We start from the raw sequence: 24,025 nt of genomic DNA on the forward strand, positions 1-24,025 counted from the left end.
GAGCTGCACTCACTATTCTGCTGGTGCAGTCACTGTGTACATACATTACATTACTGATCCTGAGTTACCTCCTGTATTATACCCCAGAGCTGCACTCACTATTCTGCTGGTGCAGTCACTGTGTACATACATTACATTACTGATCCTGAGTTACATCCTGTATTATACTACAGAGCTGCACTCACTATTCTGCTGGTGCAGTCACTGTGTACATACATTACTGATCCTGAGTTACATCCTGTATTATTCCCCAGAGCTGCACTCACTATTCTGCTGGTGCAGTCACTGTGTACATACATTACTGATCCTGAGTTACCTCCTGTATTATACTACAGAGCTGCACTCACTATTCTGCTAGTGCAGTCACTGTGTACATACATTGCATTACTGATCCTGAGTTACATCCTGTATTATACTCCAGAGCTGCACTCACTATTCTGGTGGTGCAGTCACTGTGTACACACATTACATTACTGATCCTGAGTTACATCCTGTATTATACTCCAGAGCTGCACTCACTATTCTGCTGGTGCAGTCACTGTGTACACACATTACATTACTGATCCTGAGTTACATCCTGTATTATACCCCAGAGTTGCACTCACTATTCTGCTGGTGCAGTCACTGTGTACATACATTACTGATCCTGAGTTACATCCTGTATTATACCCCAGAGCTGCACTCACTATTCTGCTGGTGCAGCCACTGTGTGCATACATTACATTACTGATCCTGAGTAACATCCTGTATTATACTCCAGAGCTGCACTCACTATTCTGCTGGTACAGTCACTGTGTACATACATTACATTACTGATCCTGACTAACATCATGTATTATACTCCAGAGCTGCACTCACTATTCTGCTGGTGCAGTCACTGTGTACATACATTACTGATCCTGAGTTACCTCCTGTATTATACCCCAGAGCTGCACTCACTATTCTGCTGGTGCAGTCACTGTGTACATACATTACTGATCCTGAGTTACATCCTGCATTATATTCCAGAGCTGCACTCACTATTCTGCTGGTGCAGTCACTGTGTACATACATTACATTACTGATCCTGAGTTACATTCTGTATTATACCCCAGAGCTGCACTCACTATTCTGCTGGTGCAGTCACTGTGTACATACATTACATTACTGATCCTGAGTTACACCCTGTATTATATTCCAGAGCTGCACTCACTATTCTGCTGGTGCAGTCACTGTGTACATATTGAGCAGTATATAGAGGTCAGACTGTAGGAGATCAGTCTATGTTTTATTCCTCTGGGGGGCGATGCTCAGCACCCTTGGATTCCTGATTCTCCCTCTCCCGCTTTGCAGGGTTCAGGATACGAAGAGTTGTAAACATTTGGGTCACATTAACCTTTTAATACCTTCTACAGCCCCAGAGCTGACATCACAGTGCAAACCCCCAGTGACTGATGCCCCCCCACAGAGCACTGCCCCACACACACACACACACAACGCCAGCCCGGTGACTCCCCCAGTGATCCAGGCCACACACATTTATAAAAAGCCTTTTTAAAATTTAACCACAGGTTCCAGGAGCCGAAAGGGACGGGGGTGATGGAATGATTACAAAATTATACACAAAACGATAGCTTCCCCCTCGCCCACGAGCGGCGCCATCCAGTGGGTACACCTCCCCTATCCCCTCCCCCCCACCTCGTGCGCCATTCGGCAGGTACACCGCCCCCCATCCCACTCGAGCGCCATCCGGCGGCTGCAACTCAACACGTTTGTACAGCGATCATCAATTAAAAAAAAAAAAAACACGCAGGGACAATGCTCATAAAAGTCTGAACAGCGGCAGGTAAACGTCCAATGCGGCAGCGGCCACTAATCCGTCTTCGCCTTCTTGCCGCTGCAGTTTGCCGTTGCCGCCTCCTCTAGTTTCCGCTTGTTGGGTTCAGTGCTGTGAGAATTCGGCTGAAAGCGGATGATGATGCAGGTCATGTTGTCACATCCCGTCCCGTCCCCCGATGTGTCCGGAGCCAAACACTGATCCAACAGCTGCAAACAAGAGTCCAGTCAGGGGTCCGTGGTCAGCAGGCACCCTACATTCGGCCAGGTGGCCATCCTTCATTCACACCCCCGGTCCCCGCAGGGCGAACGCCGGTACTGTTCCACCCCGGTCCCCGCAGGGCAAACGCCGGTACTGTCCCACCCCGGTCCCCGCAGGGCAAACGCCGGCACGGTCCCGGCACGGTCCCCGCAGGGCGAACGCCGGCACGGTCCCGGCACGGTCCCCGCAGGGCGAACGCCGGCACGGTCCCACCCCGGTCCCCGCAGGGCGAACGCCGGCACGGTCCCACCCCGGTCCCCGCAGGGCGAACGCCGGCACGGTCCCACCCCGGTCCCCGCAGGGCGAACGCCGGCACGGTCCCACCCCGGTCCCCGCAGGGCGAACGCCGGCACGGTCCCACCCCGGTCCCCGCAGGGCGAACGCCGGCACGGTCCCACCCCGGTCCCCGCAGGGCGAACGCCGGCACGGTCCCACCCCGGTCCCCGCAGGGCGAACGCCGGCACGGTCCCACCCCGGTCCCCGCAGGGCGAACGCCGGCACGGTCCCACCCCGGTCCCCGCAGGGCGAACGCCGGCACGGTCCCACCCCGGTCCCCGCAGGGCGAACGCCGGCACGGTCCCACCCCGGTCCCCGCAGGGCGAACGCCGGCACGGTCCCACCCCGGTCCCCGCAGGGCGAACGCCGGCACGGTCCCACCCCGGTCCCCGCAGGGCGAACGCCGGCACGGTCCCACCCCGGTCCCCGCAGGGCGAACGCCGGCACGGTCCCACCCCGGTCCCCGCAGGGCGAACGCCGGCACGATCCCACCCCGGTCCCCGCAGGGCGAACGCCGGCACGATCCCGGCACGGTCCCACCCCTGTCCTCGCAGGGCGAACGCCGGCACGGTCCCACCCCGGTCCCCGCAGGGCGAACGCCGGCACGGTCCCACCCCGGTCCCTGCAGGGCGAACGCCGGCACGATCCCGGCACGGTCCCACCCCGGTCCCCGCAGGGCGAACGCCGGCACAATCCCACCCCGGTCCCCGCAGGTCGAACGCCGGCACGATCCCACCCCGGTCCCCACAGGGCGAACGCCGTCACGATCCCACCCCGGTCCCCACAGGGCGAACGCCGGCACGATCCCACCCCGGTCCTCGCAGGGCGAACGCCGGCACTATCCCACCCCAGTGCTTGCAGGGTGGCCAGAGTCACACTTGCCCCATCCACAACACACGAGCAGTCATTCTTGCCGGCAGCTCTGGGCCCTCACCTCCTCCACTATAGAGGACAGCCCAACATGCTCCCCGTTCTGCTCCTGCTGACTAATCTTCTCCTGGATAAAGTCCACCACCTCCTGGCTGCTCATCACATTCCTGAAATGCAGAGTACACGTTAGACGGGCCACAGGTTGATGCGGTGCCCCCTGGAGCATGCACCTACCAGATGCCATCACAGGCGATGACCATGAAGTCGTGCTCCTCGTTTAGCGTCAGCACCTTGATGTCCGGCAGCGCGGATATCATTTGCTCTTCTGGAGGAAGGTTCTGGTTCCTTTTGTAGAAGTGATCGCCTAAGAGGGGCAGGAGTCCATTGTACGGGTGGTGCCGGTGAATCCCTCACCAATCACCACACAGAGTACCTACCGATGGCCCGGGACAGGTTCAGGCCGCCGTTCACTCTGCCGTCCATGGTGACTTTCCCACCAGCGTTCTTTATCCTCGCTAGTTCCAGCTCGTCTTCTGGTTTGTGGTCGTAGGACATGTCCACAGCTTTACCTCCCTCTGACACCACACAGCGAGAGTCGCCGGCATTGGCCACAATCAGCTGCTTCCCCCTGATGAGAGCCACGACGGCCGTGGTGCCGCTGTCTGAGCCGGGCTGAGAAGACAGCAAGTGGGGATGAGCCACATTGATGGGAGATCGGGGGTCTGGTCATGTGACTTGAGCAGGGGGAAGGCCAACCTTGGTGTAATATATTCCTCACCCTGCTTCCAGTCCAACCTCCAATTATCTGGATACACCAAGCAGCCCCTTTAAGAGTTGGCATTTTGGACCTGGACACGATGTAATAGTTGCTGCAGAGCAGAATTAAACTTATTCTTTATGTGTCTCCTCTCCATTGGATATATTAACCCGAGTATCAGCACCTAATGAGTTAACTTAGTTTCATTTGTGTCAGTTTTCACAGGAGGTGTGTCCTCCTTCACCTTGTGTGATGCTGACCAATCACAAACAGACAGCAACACAATGGAGAAAGAGTACGCCCCCAACACAGCAGGGAGAGCTATTGCCTGTTTGTGCTATGCAGAGACAGCTCTGCACTCCAGCTGGAGTTAGTGAGGACGTGCAGCTGAGCTTAGTGGTGTCACATTACAAACCCTCCTATCAGAAATAATGTGCTGCCCCTTCCATACACTGTCCAGAGATGTGTCAGTTTCACATTTCTGTCTGCTGTGCCCTGGCTACGTGTACTCGCTCTGCAGCGAGATCTGGTTTCCCCATCCCCACCCCACCCCTAGAGGTGCCTCCATAATAACAAGCCGTAAGAGTCTGCATTCTGGAGATGATAACAGTGCGAGTTATGGGCCAGAGTCTGCTACTATGGGGGACACTGACCTCCTCCTTCCCGTCCATGCCTGGCATCATCTCCTCTTCTTCTTCTTCCTCCTCCTCTTCCTCCACATCCTCGCTGTCATCCTCCTCTTCATTCTCTGCCTCCTCGCTGCTGTAATCCTCCTCGCTGCACTCCTGAGGGACAAGACTTTCAGGTTAAGAGTCAGGCAGTGGTGAAGCCCCCGGGGCCATCACACAGACTAATGGACGACACCACACCATCACAGGCAGGGAGCCCAGCACTCCACGATCTGGTCAGAAATGGGGGAACAGAAGAGACACATCCGGCCTCACCAAAAGTCGGGAGGCAGTTCTGTCTTCCCTCAGAGGACGACAACCTCGGCTACACCACCCATCTATCTGCCACCTGGTCAGGGGTCTGCAGTAGAGGGTTACAGATCCCCACACAGGTCATGTTTCTGGGGGTCAAATGTCACCCTCATCCCAATGTCGAAACACCCCGCCAGGAAGCACAGACCCCGTGTTCCCCACGCCCCCAGCCTCACCTCACTGTCGTTCTCTTCATCTTCAGCCTCAGATTCTTCACTGTCTTCAAAAAACTTGGACTTGTCTGTACATGGAGGCTGAGAAGGGCAGGAGGAGCAGGATGGTCCGGCCTCACCGGTGGAGGACAACACTGCCTCGCTGGTGGCCTTGATGTGGGAGGAGCTTCCTGAGCCACTACCCCCTTCATCAGACGAGGCGATGGCGGCCGCAGAGGTCTCCTTCTCACCGTTCTTGCACTGGGCGTCGGGTTCCAGTTCCCCGTTAACGCTTGCAGCCTTGTCCTCAGAGTCCGTCTTGTCTGTAGTGTGTGAACACTGCTTACTCCGCGCACCCTTCCCACAATTCTGCCCGTACCGTGTGAGAAGCTCCTCGATGGTCATGGTGGCCTCCTCGTGTAGCAGCACAGCCTCCTCGTTGTCCACTGAAATACAAGATGTTTAGAGCATGAGACCCCGACAGACGAGGCACTGACCACCCTGTCTACAGGTCCTGTGCAGAGCCATCCGTCTGTGGTAACTGACAATCCAACCCTGCGGTCCCATCTCTGCACACCCAACGAGGAGGAGGAGGAGGGAGACTTCAGGATCAGACACAGCCTGTTACTATGGCAAACACATGGCTGTGCAGAGCAGCTGTAGACATAAAACTGAAGTGGAAAATGAGGCGACTTCGGAAAGAACAAAAATAATCAGTGTCCTATAGTCATCTGACCGAATGACAGTGTAAAGCCAGAGACCACCACCGCTACATGCTGACCCACATCATCAGCGCATATGGGGGAGGCCAGCGGTAGACAACGACCCTCCGCCCTCAACCTGGGGGCAGCGGACAACCCCTCCGCCTTCAACCTGGGGGCGGCAGCAGCGGACAATCCCTCCGCCCTCAATATGGCACGGTGCGGCAGCAGCGGACAACCCCTCCGCCCTCAATCTGAGGGCGGCGGACAATTCCCTCCTCCGTCAGCCAACCTGGGGCGGCAGCGGCGGACAATCCCCTCCTCCGTCAGCCAACCTGGGGGTGGCAGCGGCGGACAATCCCCTCCTCCGTCAGCCAACCTGGGGGCGGCAGCGGCGGACAATCCCCTCCTCCGTCAGCCAACCTGGGGGCGGCAGCGGCGGACAATCCCCTCCTCCGTCAGCCAACCTGGGGGCGGCAGCGGCGGACAATCCCCTCCTCCGTCAGCCAACCTGGGGGCGGCAGCGGCGGACAATCCCCTCCTCCGTCAGCCAACCTGGGGGCGGCAGCGGCGGACAATCCCCTCCTCAGTCAGCCAACCTGGGGGCGGCAGCGGCGGACAATCCCCTCCTCCGTCAGCGAACCTGGGGGCGGCAGCGGCGGACAATCCCATCCTCCGTCAGCCAACCTGGGGCGGCAGCGGCGGACAATCCCATCCTCCGTCAGCCAACCTGGGGGCGGCAGCGGCGGACAATCCCCTCCTCCGTCAGCCAACCTGGGGGCGGCAGCGGCGGACAATCCCCTCCTCCGTCAGCCAACCTGGGGGCGGCAGCGGCGGACAATCCCCTCCTCCGTCAGCCAACCTGGGGGCGGCAGCGGCGGACAATCCCCTCCTCCGTCAGCCAACCTGGGGGCGGCAGCGGCGGACAATCCCCTCCTCCGTCAGCCAACCTGGGGGCGGCAGCGGCGGACAATCCCCTCCTCCGTCAGCCAACCTGGGGGCGGCAGCGGCGGACAATCCCCTCCTCCGTCAGCCAACCTGGGGGCGGCAGCGGCGGACAATCCCATCCTCCGTCAGCCAACCTGGGGCGGCAGCGGCGGACAATCCCCTCCTCCGTCAGCCAACCTGGGGGCGGCAGCGGCGGACAATCCCCTCCTCCGTCAGCCAACCTGGGGGCGGCAGCGGCGGACAATCCCATCCTCCGTCAGCCAACCGGGGGCGGCAGCGGCGGACAATCCCCTCCTCCGTCAGCCAACCTGGGGGCGGCAGCGGCGGACAATCCCCTCCTCCGTCAGCCAACCTGGTGGCGGCAGCGGAGGACAATCCCCTCCTCCGTTAACCAACCTGGGGGCGACAGCGGCGGACAATCCCCTCCTCCGTCAGCCAACCTGGGGGCGGCAGCGGCGGACAATCCCCTCCTCCGTCAGCCAATCTGGGGCGACAGCTGCGGACTACTCACCATCATCCTCATCCGCTACTTTATTCTTGTCCTCAGGGTTGCTGATCGGCCGCCCGGCCATCTGTGACAGCTCCTTTATCACATTCTCCTGTGTCAGCTTCTCATCAATGGCAAGGAACGCGTCCTCCAGAGCCTGCAGGAAAACCCAAGACCCTCTTACCACAAGACCACCAGACGCCAATGTCAGGAGAAAGTGAGGGGAAAAGAAAGCTGAGCTGCGTGTCACCTATCAATTTCTATGGGTGAGTAGTGGGCATTCTCTGTGACTGCAGGAGGGGGATGGGAGAGCTGACCCTTCATCTATTACCTTCTATGGGCGAGTAGTGGGCATGCTCTGACTACAGGAGTGGGATGGGAGAGATGACCCTTCATCTATTACCTTCTATGGGTGAGTAGTGGGCATGCTCTGACTACAGGAGGGGGATGGGAGAGCTGACCCTTCATCTATTACCTGCTATGGGTGAGTAGTGGGCATGCTCTGTGACTACAGGAGGGGGATGGGAGAGCTGACCCTTCATCTATTACCTTCTATGGGTGAGTAGTGGGCATGCTCTGACTACAGGAGGGGGATGGGAGAGCTGACCCTTCATCTATTACATTCTATGGGTGAGTAGTGGGCATGCTCTGTGACTACAGGAGGGGGATGGGAGAGATGACCCTTCATCTATTACCTGCTATGGGTGAGTAGTGGGCATGCTCTGTGACTACAGGAGGGGGATGGGAGAGATGACCCTTCATCTATTACCTGCTATGGGTGAGTAGTGGGCATGCTCTGTGACTACAGGAGGGGGATGGGAGAGATGACCCTTCATCTATTACCTGCTATGGGTGAGTAGTGGGCATGCTCTGTGACTGCAGAAGGGGGATGAGAAAGCTGACCCTTCATCTATTACATTCTATGGGTGAGTAGTGGGCATGCTCTGACTACAGGAGGGGGATGGGAGAGCTGACCCTTCATCTATTACATTCTATGGTTGAGTAGTGGGCATGCTCTGTGACTACAGGAGGGGGATGGGAGAGTTGACCCTTCATCTATTACATTCTATGGGTGAGTAGTGGGCATGCTCTGACTACAGGAGGGGGATGGGAGAGCTGACCCTTCATCTATTACATTCTATGGGTGAGTAGTGGGCATGCTCTGACTACAGGAGGGGGATGGGAGAGCTGACCCTTCATCTATTACCTTCTATGGGTGAGTAGTGGGCATGCTCTGTGACTACAGGAGGGGGATGGGAGAGATGACCCTTCATCTATTACCTGCTATGGGTGAGTAGTGGGCAGACTACAGGAGGGGGATGGGAGAGCTGACCCTTCATCTATTACATTCTATGGGTGAGTAGTGGGCATGCTCTGACTACAGGAGGGGGATGGGAGAGCTGACCCTTCATCTATTACATTCTATGGTTGAGTAGTGGGCATGCTCTGTGACTACAGGAGGGGGATGGGAGAGTTGACCCTTCATCTATTACATTCTATGGGTGAGTAGTGGGCATGCTCTGACTACAGGAGGGGGATGGGAGAGCTGACCCTTCATCTATTACATTCTATGGGTGAGTAGTGGGCATGCTCTGACTACAGGAGGGGGATGGGAGAGCTGACCCTTCATCTATTACCTTCTATGGGTGAGTAGTGGGCATGCTCTGTGACTACAGGAGGGGGATGGGAGAGATGACCCTTCATCTATTACCTGCTATGGGTGAGTAGTGGGCAGACTACAGGAGGGGGATGGGAGAGCTGACCCTTCATCTATTACATTCTATGGGTGAGTAGTGGGCATGCTCTGACTACAGGAGGGGGATGGGAGAGCTGACCGTTCATCTATTACATTCTATGGGTGAGTAGTGGGCATGCTCTGACTACAGGAGGGGGATGGGAGAGCTGACCCTTCATCTATTACATTCTATGGGTGAGTAGTGGGCATGCTCTGACTACAGGAGGGGGATGGGAGAGCTGACCCTTCATCTATTACCTTCTATGGGTGAGTAGTGGGAATGCTCTGTGACTACAGGAGGGGGATGGGAGAGCTGACCCTTCATCTATTACATTCTATGGGTGAGTAGTGGGCATGCTCTGTGACTACAGGAGGGGGATGGGAGAGCTGACCCTTCATCTATTACCTTCTATGGGTGAGTAGTGGGCATGCTCTGACTACAGGAGGGGGATGGGAGAGCTGACCCTTCATCTATTACATTCTATGGGTGAGTAGTGGGCATGCTCTGACTACAGGAGGGGGATGGGAGAGCTGACCCTTCATCTATTACATTCTATGGGTGAGTAGTGGGCATGCTCTGACTACAGCAGGGGGATGGGAGAGCTGACCCTTCATCTATTACATGCTATGGGTGAGTAGTGGGCATGCTCTGACTACAGGAGGGGGATGGGAGAGCTGACCCTTCATCTACTACATTCTATGGTTTAGTAGTGGGCATGCTCTGTGACTACAGGAGGGGGATGGGAGAGCTGACCCTTCATCTATTACATTCTATGGGTGAGTAGTGGGCATGCTCTGACTACAGCAGGGGGATGGGAGAGCTGACCCTTCATCTATTACATGCTATGGGTGAGTAGTGGGCATGCTCTGACTACAGGAGGGGGATGGGAGAGCTGACCCTTCATCTATTACCTTCTATGGGTGAGTAGTGGGCATGCTCTGTGACTACAGGAGGGGGATGGGAGAGCTGACCCTTCATCTATTACCTGCAATGGGTGAGTAGTGGGCATGCTCTGACTACAGGAGGGGGATGGGAGAGCTGACCCTTCATCTATTACCTGCTATGGGTGAGTAGTGGGCATGCTCTGTGACTACAGGAGGGGGATGGGAGAGCTGACCCTTCATCTATTACATTCTATGGGTGAGTAGTGCGCATGCTCTGACTACAGGAGGGGGATGGGAGAGCTGACCCTTCATCTATTACCTGCTATGGGTGAGTAGTGGGCATGCTCTGACTACAGGAGGGGGATGGGAGAGCTGACCCTTCATCTATTACATTCTATGGGTGAGTAGTGGGCATGCTCTGTGACTACAGGAGGGGGATGGGAGAGTTGACCCTTCATCTATTACATTCTATGGGTGAGTAGTGGGCATGCTCTGACTACAGGAGGGGGATGGGAGAGCTGACCCTTCATCTATTACATTCTATGGGTGAGTAGTGGGCATGCTCTGACTACAGGAGGGGGATGGGAGAGCTGACCCTTCATCTATTACCTTCTATGGGTGAGTAGTGGGCATGCTCTGTGACTACAGGAGGGGGATGGGAGAGCTGACCCTTCATCTATTACCTTCTATGGGTGAGTTGTGGGCATGCTCTGTGACTGCAGGAGGGGGATGGGAGAGCTGACCCTTCATCTATTACCTTCTATGGGCGAGTAGTGGGCATGCTCTGTGACTACAGGAGGGGGATGGGAGAGCTGACCCTTCATCTATTACCTTCTATGGGTGAGTAGTGGGCATGCTCTGACTACAGGAGGGGGATGGGAGAGCTGACCCTTCATCTATTACCTGCTATGGGTGAGTAGTGGGCATGCTCTGACTACAGGAGGGGGATGGGAGAGCTGACCCTTCATCTATTACATTCTATGGGTGAGTAGTGGGCATGCTCTGACTACAGCAGGGGGATGGGAGAGCTGACCCTTCATCTATTACCTGCTATGGGTGAGTAGTGGGCATGCTCTGACTACAGGAGGGGGATGGGAGAGCTGACCCTTCATCTATTACATTCTATGGTTGAGTAGTGGGCATGCTCTGTGACTACAGGAGGGGGATGGGAGAGCTGACCCTTCATCTATTACCTGCAATGGGTGAGTAGTGGGCATGCTCTGACTACAGGAGGGGGATGGGAGAGCTGACCCTTCATCTATTACCTGCTATGGGTGAGTAGTGGGCATGCTCTGTGACTACAGGAGGGGGATGGGAGAGCTGACCCTTCATCTATTACATTCTATGGGTGAGTAGTGCGCATGCTCTGACTACAGGAGGGGGATGGGAGAGCTGACCCTTCATCTATTACCTGCTATGGGTGAGTAGTGGGCATGCTCTGACTACAGGAGGGGGATGGGAGAGCTGACCCTTCATCTATTACCTTCTATGGGTGAGTAGTGGGCATGCTCTGACTACAGGAGGGGGATGGGAGAGATGACCCTTCATCTATTACCTTCTATGGGTGAGTAGTGGGCATGCTCTGACTACAGGAGGGGGATGGGAGAGCTGACCCTTCATCTATTACATTCTATTGGTGAGTAGTGGGCATGCTCTGACTACAGGAGGGGGATGGGAGAGCTGACCCTTCATCTATTACATTCTATGGTTGAGTAGTGGGCATGCTCTGTGACTACAGGAGGGGGATGGGAGAGCTGACCCTTCATCTATTACATTCTATGGGTGAGTAGTGGGCATGCTCTGACTACAGGAGGGGGATGGGAGAGCTGACCCTTCATCTATTACAATCTATGGGTGAGTAGTGGGCATGCTCTGTGACTACAGGAGGGGGATGGGAGAGCTGACCCTTCATCTATTACATTCTAGGTGCGAGTAGTGGGCATGCTCTGTGACTATAGGAGGGGGATGGGAGAGCTGACCCTTCATCTATTACCTGCTATGGGTGAGTAGTGGGCATGCTCTGTGACTACAGGAGGGGGATGGGAGAGCTGACCCTTCATCTATTACCTTCAATGGGTGAGTAGTGGGCATGCTCTGACTACAGGAGGGGGATGGCAGAGCTGACCCTTCATCTATTACCTGCTATGGGTGAGTAGTGGGCATGCTCTGTGACTACAGGAGGGGGATGGGAGAGCTGACCCTTCATCTATTACATTCTATGGTTGAGTAGTGGGCATGCTCTGTGACTACAGGAGGGGTATGGGAGAGCTGACCCTTCATCTATTACCTTCTATGGGCGAGTAGTGGGCATGCTCTGTGACTGCAGGAGGGGGATTGGAGAGCTGACCCTTCATCTATTACCTTCTATGGGCGAGTAGTGGGCATGCTCTGACAACAGGAGGGGGATGGGAGAGATGACCCTTCATCTATTACCTTCTATGGGTGAGTAGTGGGCATGCTCTGTGACTACAGGAGGGGGATGGGAGAGCTGACCCTTCATCTATTACCTTCTATGGGTGAGTTGTGGGCATGCTCTGTGACTGCAGGAGGGGGATGGGAGAGCTGACCCTTCATCTATTACCTTCTATGGGCGAGTAGTGGGCATGCTCTGTGACTACAGGAGGGGGATGGGAGAGCTGACCCTTCATCTATTACCTTCTATGGGTGAGTAGTGGGCATGCTCTGTGACTACAGGAGGGGGATGGGAGAGCTGACCCTTCATCTATTACATTCTATGGGTGAGTAGTGGGCATGCTCTGTGACTACAGGAGGGGGATGGGAGAGCTGACCCTTCATCTATTACCTGCTATGGGTGAGTAGTGGGCATGCTCTGACTACAGGAGGGGGATGGGAGAGCTGACCCTTCATCTATTACCTGCTATGGGTGAGTAGTGGGCATGCTCTGACTACAGGAGGGGGATGGGAGAGCTGACCCTTCATCTATTACCTGCTATGGGTGAGTAGTGGGCATGCTCTGACTACAGGAGGGGGATGGGAGAGCTGACCCTTCATCTATTACATTCTATGGGTGAGTAGTGGGCATGCTCTGACTACAGGAGGGGGATGGGAGAGCTGACCCTTCATCTATTACATTCTATGGGTGAGTAGTGGGCATGCTCTGACTACAGGAGGGGGATGGGAGAGCTGACCCTTCATCTATTACATTCTATGGGTGAGTAGTGGGCATGCTCTGACTACAGAAGGGGGATGGGAGAGCTGACCCTTCATCTATTACCTGCTATGGGTGAGTAGTGGGCATGCTCTGACTACAGGAGGGGGATGGAAGAGCTGACCCTTCATCTATTACATTCTATGGTTGAGTAGTGGGCATGCTCTGTGACTACAGGAGGGGGATGGGAGAGCTGACCCTTCATCTATTACCTGCTATGGGTGAGTAGTGGGCATGCTCTGACTACAGGAGGGGGATGGGAGAGCTGACCCTTCATCTATTACCTGCTATGGGTGAGTAGTGGGCATGCTCTGTGACTGCAGGAGGGGGATTGGAGAGCTGACCCTTCATCTATTACCTTCTATGGGCGAGTAGTGGGCATGCTCTGACAACAGGAGGGGGATGGGAGAGATGACCCTTCATCTATTACCTTCTATGGGTGAGTAGTGGGCATGCTCTGTGACTACAGGAGGGGGATGGGAGAGCTGACCCTTCATCTATTACCTTCTATGGGTGAGTTGTGGGCATGCTCTGTGACTGCAGGAGGGGGATGGGAGAGCTGACCCTTCATCTATTACCTTCTATGGGCGAGTAGTGGGCATGCTCTGTGACTACAGGAGGGGGATGGGAGAGCTGACCCTTCATCTATTACCTTCTATGGGTGAGTAGTGGGCATGCTCTGTGACTACAGGAGGGGGATGGGAGAGCTGACCCTTCATCTATTACATTCTATGGGTGAGTAGTGGGCATGCTCTGACTACAGGAGGGGGATGGGAGAGCTGACCCTTCATCTATTACCTGCTATGGGTGAGTAGTGGGCATGCTCTGACTACAGGAGGGGGATGGGAGAGCTGACCCTTCATCTATTACCTGCTATGGGTGAGTAGTGGGCATGCTCTGACTACAGGAGGGGGATGGGAGAGCTGACCCTTCATCTATTACCTGCTATGGGTGAGTAGTGGGCATGCTCTGACTACAGGAGGGGGATGGGAGAGCTGACCCTTCATCTATTACATTCTATGGGTGAGTAGTGGGCATGCTCTGACTACAGGAGGGGGATGGGAGAGCTGACCCTTCATCTATTACATTCTATGGGTGAGTAGTGGGCATGCTCTGACTACAGGAGGGGGATGGGAGAGCTGACCCTTCATCTATTACATTCTATGGGTGAGTAGTGGGCATGCTCTGACTACAGGAGGGGGATGGAAGAGCTGACCCTTCATCTATTACATTCTATGGTTGAGTAGTGGGCATGCTCTGTGACTACAGGAGGGGGATGGAAGAGCTGACCCTTCATCTATTACATTCTATGGTTGAGTAGTGGGCATGCTCTGTGACTACAGGAGGGGGATGGGAGAGCTGACCCTTCATCTATTACCTGCTATGGGTGAGTAGTGGGCATGCTCTGACTACAGGAGGGGGATGGGAGAGCTGACCCTTCATCTATTACCTGCTATGGGTGAGTAGTGGGCATGCTCTGTGACTACAGGAGGGGGATGGGAGAGCTGACCCTTCATCTATTACATTCTATGGGTGAGTAGTGCGCATGCTCTGACTACAGGAGGGGGATGGGAGAGCTGACCCTTCATCTATTACCTGCTATGGGTGAGTAGTGGGCATGCTCTGACTACAGGAGGGGGATGGGAGAGCTGACCCTTCATCTATTACATTCTATGGGTGAGTAGTGGGCATGCTCTGACTACAGGAGGGGGATGGGAGAGCTGACCCTTCATCTATTACATTCTATGGGTGAGTAGTGGGCATGCTCTGACTACAGGAGGGGGATGGGAGAGCTGACCCTTCATCTATTACATTCTATGGGTGAGTTGTGGGCATGCTCTGTGACTGCAGGAGGGGGATGGGAGAGCTGACCCTTCATCTATTACGTGCTACGGGTGAGTAGTGGGCATTCTCTGTGACTACAGGAGGGGGATGGGAGAGCTGACCCTTCATCTATTACATTCTATGGGTGAGTAGTGGGCATGCTCTGTGACTACAGGAGGGGGATGGGAGAGATGACCCTTCATCTATTACCTGCTACGGGTGAGTACTGGGCATGCTCTGACTACAGGAGGGGGATGGGAGAGCTGACCCCTCATCTATTACATTCTATGGGTGAGTAGTGGGCATGCTCTGTGACTACAGGAGGGGGATGGGAGAGATGACCCTTCATCTATTACCTTCTATGGGTGAGTAGTGGGCATGCTCTGACTACAGGAGGGGGATGGGAGAGATGACCCCTCATCTATTACCTTCTATGGGTGACCAGTGGGCATGCTCTGTGACTACAGGAGGAGGATGGGAGAGCTGACCCCTCATCTATTACCTTCTATGGGTGAGTTGTGGGCATGCTCTGTGACTACAGGAGGGGGATGGGAGAGCTGACCCTTCATCTATTACCTTCTATGGGCGAGTTGTGGGCATGCTCTGTGACTACAGGAGGGGGATGGGAGAGATGACCCTTCATCTATTACCTTCTATGGGTGAGTTGTGGGCATGCTCTGTGACTACAGGAGGGGGATGGGAGAGATGACCCTTCATCTATTACCTTCTATGGGTGAGTTGTGGGCATGCTCTGTGACTACAGGAGGGGGATGGGAGAGCTGACCCTTCATCTATTACCTTCTATGGGTGAGTAGTGGGCATGCTCTGTGACTACAGGAGGGGGATGGGAGAGATGACCCCTCATCTATTACCTTCTATGGGTGAGTTGTGGGCATGCTCTGTGACTACAGGAGGGGGATGGGAGAGATGACCCCTCATCTATTACCTTCTATGGGTGACCAGTGGGCATGCTCTGCACCGATGCAGGAAAGATATGGGCCAGCTCTTCTATCCTGTATTGACTTACAGGTCACAGAAACACAAGCCCAGATCGCCTAGGGTGGAATAGCACCATGACGGCGATAGGGGAATGGCAGTAGCGGGCCCAGGACCCGGACCGCCAGCAAATACAAAGATCAAGGACACTCAACACAGAAGGAGCCCCCATCAGAAAGTGGTGACCAGCAGCATCTGGCTACAATGTAGCCCCCGGCACAGGAGAATGGCCGGCAGCGCTCACCTTCTGCAGCTTGCCCTCCTTGTAAGCCTTCTGATCCTTTATAATGTCTGGCAGGTACTTGGAGCAATATAAGGCCACCTCTTCACCTGGGGACCAAGACAACAAATGAAAGGGAGCAAACAGGCTCGCTACAGACAGACCCGCCCCGGAGGGCCCCCAAAACAAGGAGAGGCTGGGGTTCGCTGCCCTCGCATGCCCAGGGTGCCGTGTTGGCCAAGAGCTGCCCCCGTATGAGGAGAGGGTGGGGGGTTCGCCACCCCGCACCATGCGGAGGAGGCCATGTCGTATGATCAGCTTTCAGACACTCACACGGACTCGATACTATGGCGCACTGACACAGGTACTCACCTCCGTGGCCGTCATACACAGAGAACATGGCCGTCTCACCATCCAACTCAGGGATGCAGTTATGGGCGTCCTGCAAGAGAGAAAAGGGGCATTGATCAAATCAAATTTATTATCGCCAAGTACATATTACATATATACAAGGAATTCTTTGTGGCAAAGAGGCAACATAATATATAACAACAGATACAACAAGTAACATCTAACAAGACAGATACAGTATATAGTCTACACAATGAATGATGACAGGTGCCCAGATGAGTAGGAGATGGATACCAAGTTTACACACCCAAATGACATGACATATTTTTGACATATGAATAGTCCTACAAATGGGCCATTTAACGATTTATTTCCCCTTTAAATTTCCCTGTGATCAGGATTGTGCTCAGTGACTACAGTGTCAGGTCAGCGCGGTTATACTGATTACACTGATACCTGTCAGCAGGACTGTGCTCAATGACTACAGACAGTGTCAGGTCAGCGCGGTTATACTGATTACACTAATACCTGTCAGCAGGATTGTGCTCCGTGACTACAGACAGTGTCAGGTCAACGCCGTTATACTGATTACACTGATACCTGTTAGCAGGATTGTGCTCATTGACTACAGACAGTGTCAGGTCAGCGCGGTTATACTGATTACACTAATACCTGTCAGCAGGATTGTGCTCAGTGACTACAGACAGTGTCAGGTCAACGCCGTTATACTGATTACACTGATACCTGTTAGCAGGATTGTGCTCATTGACTACAGACAGTGTCAGGTCAACACCGCTATACTGATTACACTGATACCTGTCAGCAGGATTGTGCTCAGTGACTACAGACAGTGTCAGGTCAGCGCTGTTATACTGATTACACTGATACCTGTTAGCAGGATTGTGCTCATTGACTACAGACAGTGTCAGGTCAACACCGTTATACTGATTACACTGATACCTGTCAGCAGGATTGTGCTCAGTGACTACAGACAGTGTCAGGTCAGCGCCGTTATACTGATTACACTGATACCTGTCAGCAGGACTGTGCTCAATGACTACAGACAGTGTCAGGTCGGTGCTGTTATACTGATACCTGTCAGCAGGATTGTGCTCAGTGACTACAGACAGTGTCAGGTCAACACCGTTATACTGATTACACTGATACCTGTTAGCAGGATTGTGCTCATTGACTACAGACAGTGTCAGGTCAACACCGTTATACTGATTACACTGATACCTGTCAGCAGGATTGTGCTCAGTGACTACAGACAGTGTCAGGTCAGCACCGTTATACTGATTACACTGACACCTGGTGATGAAATCCGTCTTGTGGTTGTTGTGGAATCTGGATTTGTAGTTTTCAGGTAATGAGATTCTTGGGCTGTGGTTGGGGCTTTACATGGTGCTCTGGCCTCATCGTCATCATTCTGGGCTTAAATGACAGGTCACTGATCTGTCAGCCTTGCCCACAATACTCCACAGCCACAGAATTTCATTACCTGAAAACTACAAATCCAGATTACTCAACAACCACAAGACGGATTTCATAACCAGGTGTCAGTGTAGTCAGTATAACGGCGCTGACCTGACACTGTCTGTAGTCACTGAGCACAATCCTGCTGACAGGTATCAGTGTAATTAGTATAACGGCGCCGACATGACACTGTCTGTAGTCACTGAGCACAATCCTGCTGACAGGTGTCAGTGTAATCAGTATAGCGGCGCCGACCTGACACTGTCTGTAGTCACTGAGTACAATCCTGCTGACAGGTATCAGTGTAATCAGTATAACGGCGCTGACCTGACACTGTCTGTAGTCACTGAGCACAATCCTGCTGACAGGTATCAGTGTACTCAGTATAATGGTGCTGACCTGACACTGTCTGTAGTCACTGAGTACAATCCTGCTGACAGGTATCAGTGTAATCAGTATAACGGTGCTGACCTGACACTGTCTGTAGTCACTGAGCACAATCCTGCTGTCAGGTATCAGTGTAATCAGTATAACGGCACTGACCTGACACTGTCTGTAGTCACTGAGCACAATCCTGCTGACAGGTATCAGTGTAATCAGTATAACGGCACCGACCTGACACTGTCTGTAGTCACTGAGCACAATCCTGCTGACAGGTATCAGTGTAATCAGTATAACGGCGCCGACCTGACACTGTCTGTAGTCACTGAGCACAATCCTGCTGACAGATATGAGTGTAATCAGTATAACGGCGCTGACCTGACACTGTCTGTAGTCACTGAGCACAATCCTGCTGACAGGTATCAGTGTAATCAGTATAACGGTGTTGACCTGACACTGTCTGTAGTCACTGAGTACAATCCTGCTGACAGGTATCAGTGTAATCAGTATAAAGGCGCCAACCTGACACTGTAGTCACTGAGCACAATCCTGCTGACAGTTATCAGTGTAATTAGTATAACGGCGCCGACATGACACTGTCTGTAGTCACTGAGCACAATCCTGCTGACAGGTGTCAGTGTAATCAGAATAGCGGCGCCGACCTGACACTGTCTGTAGTCACTGAGTACAATCCTGCTGACAGGTATCAGTGTAATCAGTATAACGGCGCTGACCTGACACTGTCTGTAGTCACTGAGCACAATCCTGCTGACAGGTGTCAGTGTAATCAGAATAGCGGCGCCGACCTGACACTGTCTGTAGTCACTGAGTACAATCCTGCTGACAGGTGTCAGTGTAATCAGTATAACGGCGCTGACCTGACACTGTCTGTAGTCACTGAGCACAATCCTGCTGACAGGTATCAGTGTAATCAGTATAACGGCGCTGACCTGACACTGTCTGTAGTCACTGAGCACAATCCTGCTGACAGGTATCAGTGTAATCAGTATAACGGTGTTGACCTGACACTGTCTGTAGTCACTGAGCACAATCCTGATCACAGGTCACTTTAACTCCCTCCCTTTGATGTGGGTTCCGACAGTGAGCCCACATCTTCCCTGTACATGTCAGCTGTTTTGAACAGACATGTACCCGCAATAGCTGTGGGTGGAATCGCGATCCACCTGCAACTATTAACTAGTTAAATGCCACTGTCAAATGTTGACAGCAGCATTTAAATGGTGCTTCCAGCCATCGGGCCGGAAATGTGGACATCAGTGACCTGTGTCACATGATCGCGGGTCACCGATGTGTCGGCATGATAATCAGAGGTCTCCCTGAGACCTCTAAGGTTATTAGTGCCGGCTTGCTGTGATTGTCACCCAGTGGTTGGTGCCCATAGCAATTGAGTAATTCAGCTACATAGAGGCGATCTGACCATCGCCCATATGTAGCTGAGCCGATCAAGTCGTGGCAGCTTCCAGACTCCCATGGAGATTGTTGAAGCGTGCCAATATTAAAAAATGTTTATAATAATCTGAAAAAAATAAAATAAAAAAATAATATATATATATATATATATATATATATAAATAAAAGTTCACATCACCCCCCTTTCACCCATTCAAAATAAGACATTTGGGATCGCCGCTTTCAGAATCGCCCGATCAATAAAAAGAAAAAAAAAAGATTAACCCGATCGCTAAACGGCGACAAAAAAAAAAATCACAACACCAGAATTACGTTTTTTTTGGTCACCGCGACATTGCATTAAAATCAACAACGGGTGAACAAAAGATCATATCTGCACCAATGGCATCATTAAAAACGTCAGCTCGGCCCGCAAAAAATAAGCCCTCACCCACCCCGATATCACGAGAAATGGAGACGCTGCGGGGAGCGGAAAATGGCGACTTTTTATTTACAAAGTTAGGAATTTTTTCTCACCACTTGTATAAAAGACCCTGCACCTGTCCGGTGTCTGTGAGGTGGGAATGACCCGGGGAATCATCAGGGCAGCGTCAGCAGTGACCCGAGCACAGGAGCCACACAGGAGACCAGGGCCGGATTTCACTTCTTTTGCTATTTCACCGCACTTGGAATTTTTTTTCCAGTTTTCTAGTGCACGACGTGGTAAAACCAATGGTGTCATTCCAAAATACATCTCGTCCCCCCAAAAAATAAGCCCTCACATGGTCATATGGACGGAAAAATAAAAAAGTCATGGCTCTGGGAAGAAGGGGAGTGAAAAACGGAGACACAAAGCCAAAAAAAAGCTTCGGTCATGAAGGGGTTAATGTCAGTCATAACACGGTGGAGGTAATGTCATGGCCCCCGGCATAGAACTGATGGAAATACGAACGCTGCCGTGTACAAGGATATATGGTACTTCCACCCTCAGGCAGGCCTCAGTGACACGGGGGAGGGGGGGGGTGCGCAGACTATCCCCCCTCAGTGACACGGGGGTGTGCAGACTTTCCCCCTCAGTGACACGGGGGAGGGGGGGGTGCGCAGACTATCCCCCCTCAGTGACACGGGGGTGCGCAGACTATCCCCCCTCAGGGACACGGGGGCGCGCAGACTATCCCCCCTCAGGGACACGGGGGCGCGCAGACTATCCCCCCTCAGGGACACGGGGGCGCGCAGACTTTCCCCCTCTCAGTGACACGGGGGTGCGCAGACTATCCCCCCCTCTGGGACACGGGGGTGCGCAGACTTTCCCCCTCTCAGGGACACGGGGGCGTGCAGACTTTCCCCCTCTCAGTGACACGGGGGTGCGCAGACTATCCCCCTCAGGGACACGGGGGCGCGCAGACTATCCCCCTCAGGGACATGGGGGCGCGCAGACTTTCCCCCTCTCAGTGACACGGGGGTGCGCAGACTATCCCCCTCTCAGTGACACGGGGGTGCGCAGACATTCCCCCTCAGGGACACGGGGGCGTGCAGACTTTCCCCCCCTCAGGGACACGGGGGTGCGCAGACATTCCCCCTCAGAGTGACACGGGGGCGTGCAGACTTTCCCCCTCTCAGTGACACGGGGGCGTGCAGACTTTCCCCCTCTCAGTGACACGGGGGTGCGCAGACTATCCCCCCCTCAGGGACACGGGGGTGCGCAGACTATCCCCCCCTCAGGGACACGGGGGTGCGCAGACTATCCCCCCCTCAGGGACACGGGGGTGCGCAGACTATCCCCCCCTCAGGGACACGGGGGTGCGCAGACTATCCCCCTCAGGGACACGGGGGTGCGCAGACTATCCCCCTCTCAGGGACACGGGGGTGCGCAGACTATCCCCCTCTCAGTGACACGGGGGTGCGCAGACTATCCCCCTCTCAGTGACACGGGGGTGCGCAGACTTTCCCCCTCAGGGACATGGGGGCGTGCAGACTTTCCCCCTCTCAGTGACACGGGGGTGCGCAGACTATCCCCCTCAGGGACACGGGGGTGCGCAGACTTTCCCCCTCTCAGGGACACGGGGGTGCGCAGACTTTCCCCCTCTCAGGGACACGGGGGTGTGCAGACTTCCTCCTCGGGGTGCGCAGACTATCCCCCCTCAGGGACACGGGGGCGTGCAGACTTTCCCCCTCTCAGTGACACGGGGGTGCGCAGACATTCCCCCTCAGGGACACGGGGGCGTGCAGACTTTCCCCCCCTCAGGGACACGGGGGTGCGCAGACTTTCCCCCTCTCAGGGACACGGGGGTGCGCAGACTTCCTCCTCGGGGTGCGCAGACTATCCCCCCTCAGGGACACGGGGGCGTGCAGACTTCCCCCTCTCAGTGACACGGGGGTGCGCAGACTATCCCCCCTCAGGGACACGGGGGTGCGCAGACTATCCCCCCCTCAGGGACACGGGGGTGCGCAGACATTCCCCCTCAGGGACACTGGGGTGCGCAGACATTCCCCCTCTCAGTGACATGGGGGTGCGCAGACTTTCCCCCCTCTCAGTGACACGGGGGCGCGCAGACTTTCCCCCTCTCAGGGACACGGGGGTGCGCAGACATTCCCCCTCAGGGACACGGGGGTGCGCAGACTTCCTCCTCGGGGCGCGGGCCCGCCACTCACCTCCATGGACACCCTCCAGCCCTGCATGGCGGAGTAGCCGAAGCTCAGCCTCCGGTTGCCGCCCCCGCCGGAGCTCTTGGTGGTGTTGGGCTGGGACAGATAGGCTCCCATGTCCGGACACGTGCGGCCTCTCAGCGGCTCCGGAGAATCGGCGGAACGGAAGCGGAAGTGGCGGCGGAGACAAGAGGCGCCGGAAGATCACGTGCCGGAACTGGGGCCTGCGGCGGCCATGTTGGGTGTGGGCGCCTCCCGACTCTTGGCGGGGACTTTGTGCTACACAGCAGCGGCCGCCACTGGGGGGCGCCACAGGATCCGCCGCCCACCCAGAAAGAGTCACAAAGCCTTAACAAAAATGGCGGCAAGGCCGCAAACGTGCGGTCACATGTCGCCCACGTGACGTCCCTGGCTACGGCTCCCCTAGAGACCGCGGCTCACACTGAGGCCGACCCCTAGTTTCACATTAGCGTTTTTTTGCGCAGCGCATCGTGCGCATAAAAAACGCAAAGAAAAACGCAAAACAAATGTGCGTTTTTTTTTCTTCATGCGCACGCTGATGCGTCGAAATAGCGCAGTGTTACTTGCGTTTTACATGCGTTTTTGCATGCGGTTGCGTTTTTTATGCGCATGCGTTTTTAGGTGTGACATTTCACAATAGAAAAATCCTTGACCACCAATGGGTCACCAGTGGGCGTGTGTCATTGGAATGTTTTATAGACCCTGTACTGCTGAATTCATCAGATTTTGCTGCTGTTTCCGGTGTCAGGATGGACCTGCGTCTGGATAATTTCCGCTTCAAGCTGGATCTTGACATTGCGCTGTCTCAGGCGTATGTCTTTTGTTGCCAGCAGGAGAGGGAGAGGGAGAGACAGCAGAGACGGCAGCGGCGTCGGTTTTGGAGGCATCCAATCATCGAACTCCGGCCAAGCCGTGGAGCATATCACACGCTGTACAGCGAGCTACAGGAAAACCCGGAGGAATTTGCTGACTATACACGGATGTCCCAGGAAAGCTTCCTTGACTTGCTGGGTATGGTTGAAGGAAACATCCGGAGAAGGGACACTCAGCTCCGGCGTGCCATTCCTCCCGAAGAAAGGCTCCTTGTCACCTTACGGTATGTATGTTGTTATGTTTGCATAATTTTTTTGGCTTTTTGCTTTTTTTTTGGTCCAAAAAATTTGTTTTTTTTTGGCTATTGATTTTGAACATTATTTTTGGGAAATTGCTTTTTTGCATAATGGTTTTTCTTCTGGCATGTACTAATCCCAAGCCTTTATAAAATGTTTTTTTGCTATGTTGTATTAAAAAAACATGCAAAATAGTTAGGCCATGTACTTTTTTATTTTCAGTGTTTTTAGTAATACCCAAGACAGAAATACAATTATTTTTTCTTTTTATGTTTGGCAGGTTCCTGGCAACTGGAGAGAGTCTTTCATCCCTGCATTTCCAGTACCGGCTGGGAATCTCCACTTTATCCGGGATTGTTGCCGACACCTGCAGGGCTCTGTGGGATGTTCTGTGTCCGGAGTTTCTGCCATTGCCCACTGCCGAAAAGTGGCTTCAAATATCGGACAAATTCTGGGCAGTCTGCAATTTCCCGAACTGCCTAGGAGCGGTGGACGGGAAGCACATCCGCATCACAAAACCCGCAAGAAGTGGCTCCGAGTACTACAACTACAAG

At 54.3% G+C, this 24,025-nt stretch overlaps 1 protein-coding gene across 1 annotated transcript; it reads right to left on the reverse strand.

Annotated features, from left to right (window-relative positions):
- Positions 1–1,517: 1,517 nt before the first annotated feature.
- PPM1G (protein phosphatase, Mg2+/Mn2+ dependent 1G) lies at positions 1,518–22,579 on the reverse strand. Its single transcript, XM_073557769.1, has 10 exons — positions 22,348–22,579; positions 16,450–16,519; positions 16,102–16,187; positions 7,273–7,405; positions 5,137–5,558; positions 4,634–4,765; positions 3,661–3,895; positions 3,458–3,587; positions 3,288–3,390; positions 1,518–2,025 (listed from the first exon to the last, which is right to left on the reverse strand). Exons 1-10 carry the CDS (start codon positions 22,456–22,458, stop codon positions 1,852–1,854), a joined length of 1,596 nt encoding a protein of 531 aa, XP_073413870.1. The 5' UTR covers positions 22,459–22,579; the 3' UTR covers positions 1,518–1,851.
- Positions 22,580–24,025: the final 1,446 nt, after the last annotated feature.

Source organism: Dendrobates tinctorius, unplaced genomic scaffold (genome assembly GCF_039654945.1).
Source record: "Dendrobates tinctorius isolate UK_male_01 unplaced genomic scaffold, ASM3965494v1 ptg000251l, whole genome shotgun sequence".
NCBI classification, from domain to species: Eukaryota; Metazoa; Chordata; class Amphibia; order Anura; family Dendrobatidae; genus Dendrobates; species Dendrobates tinctorius.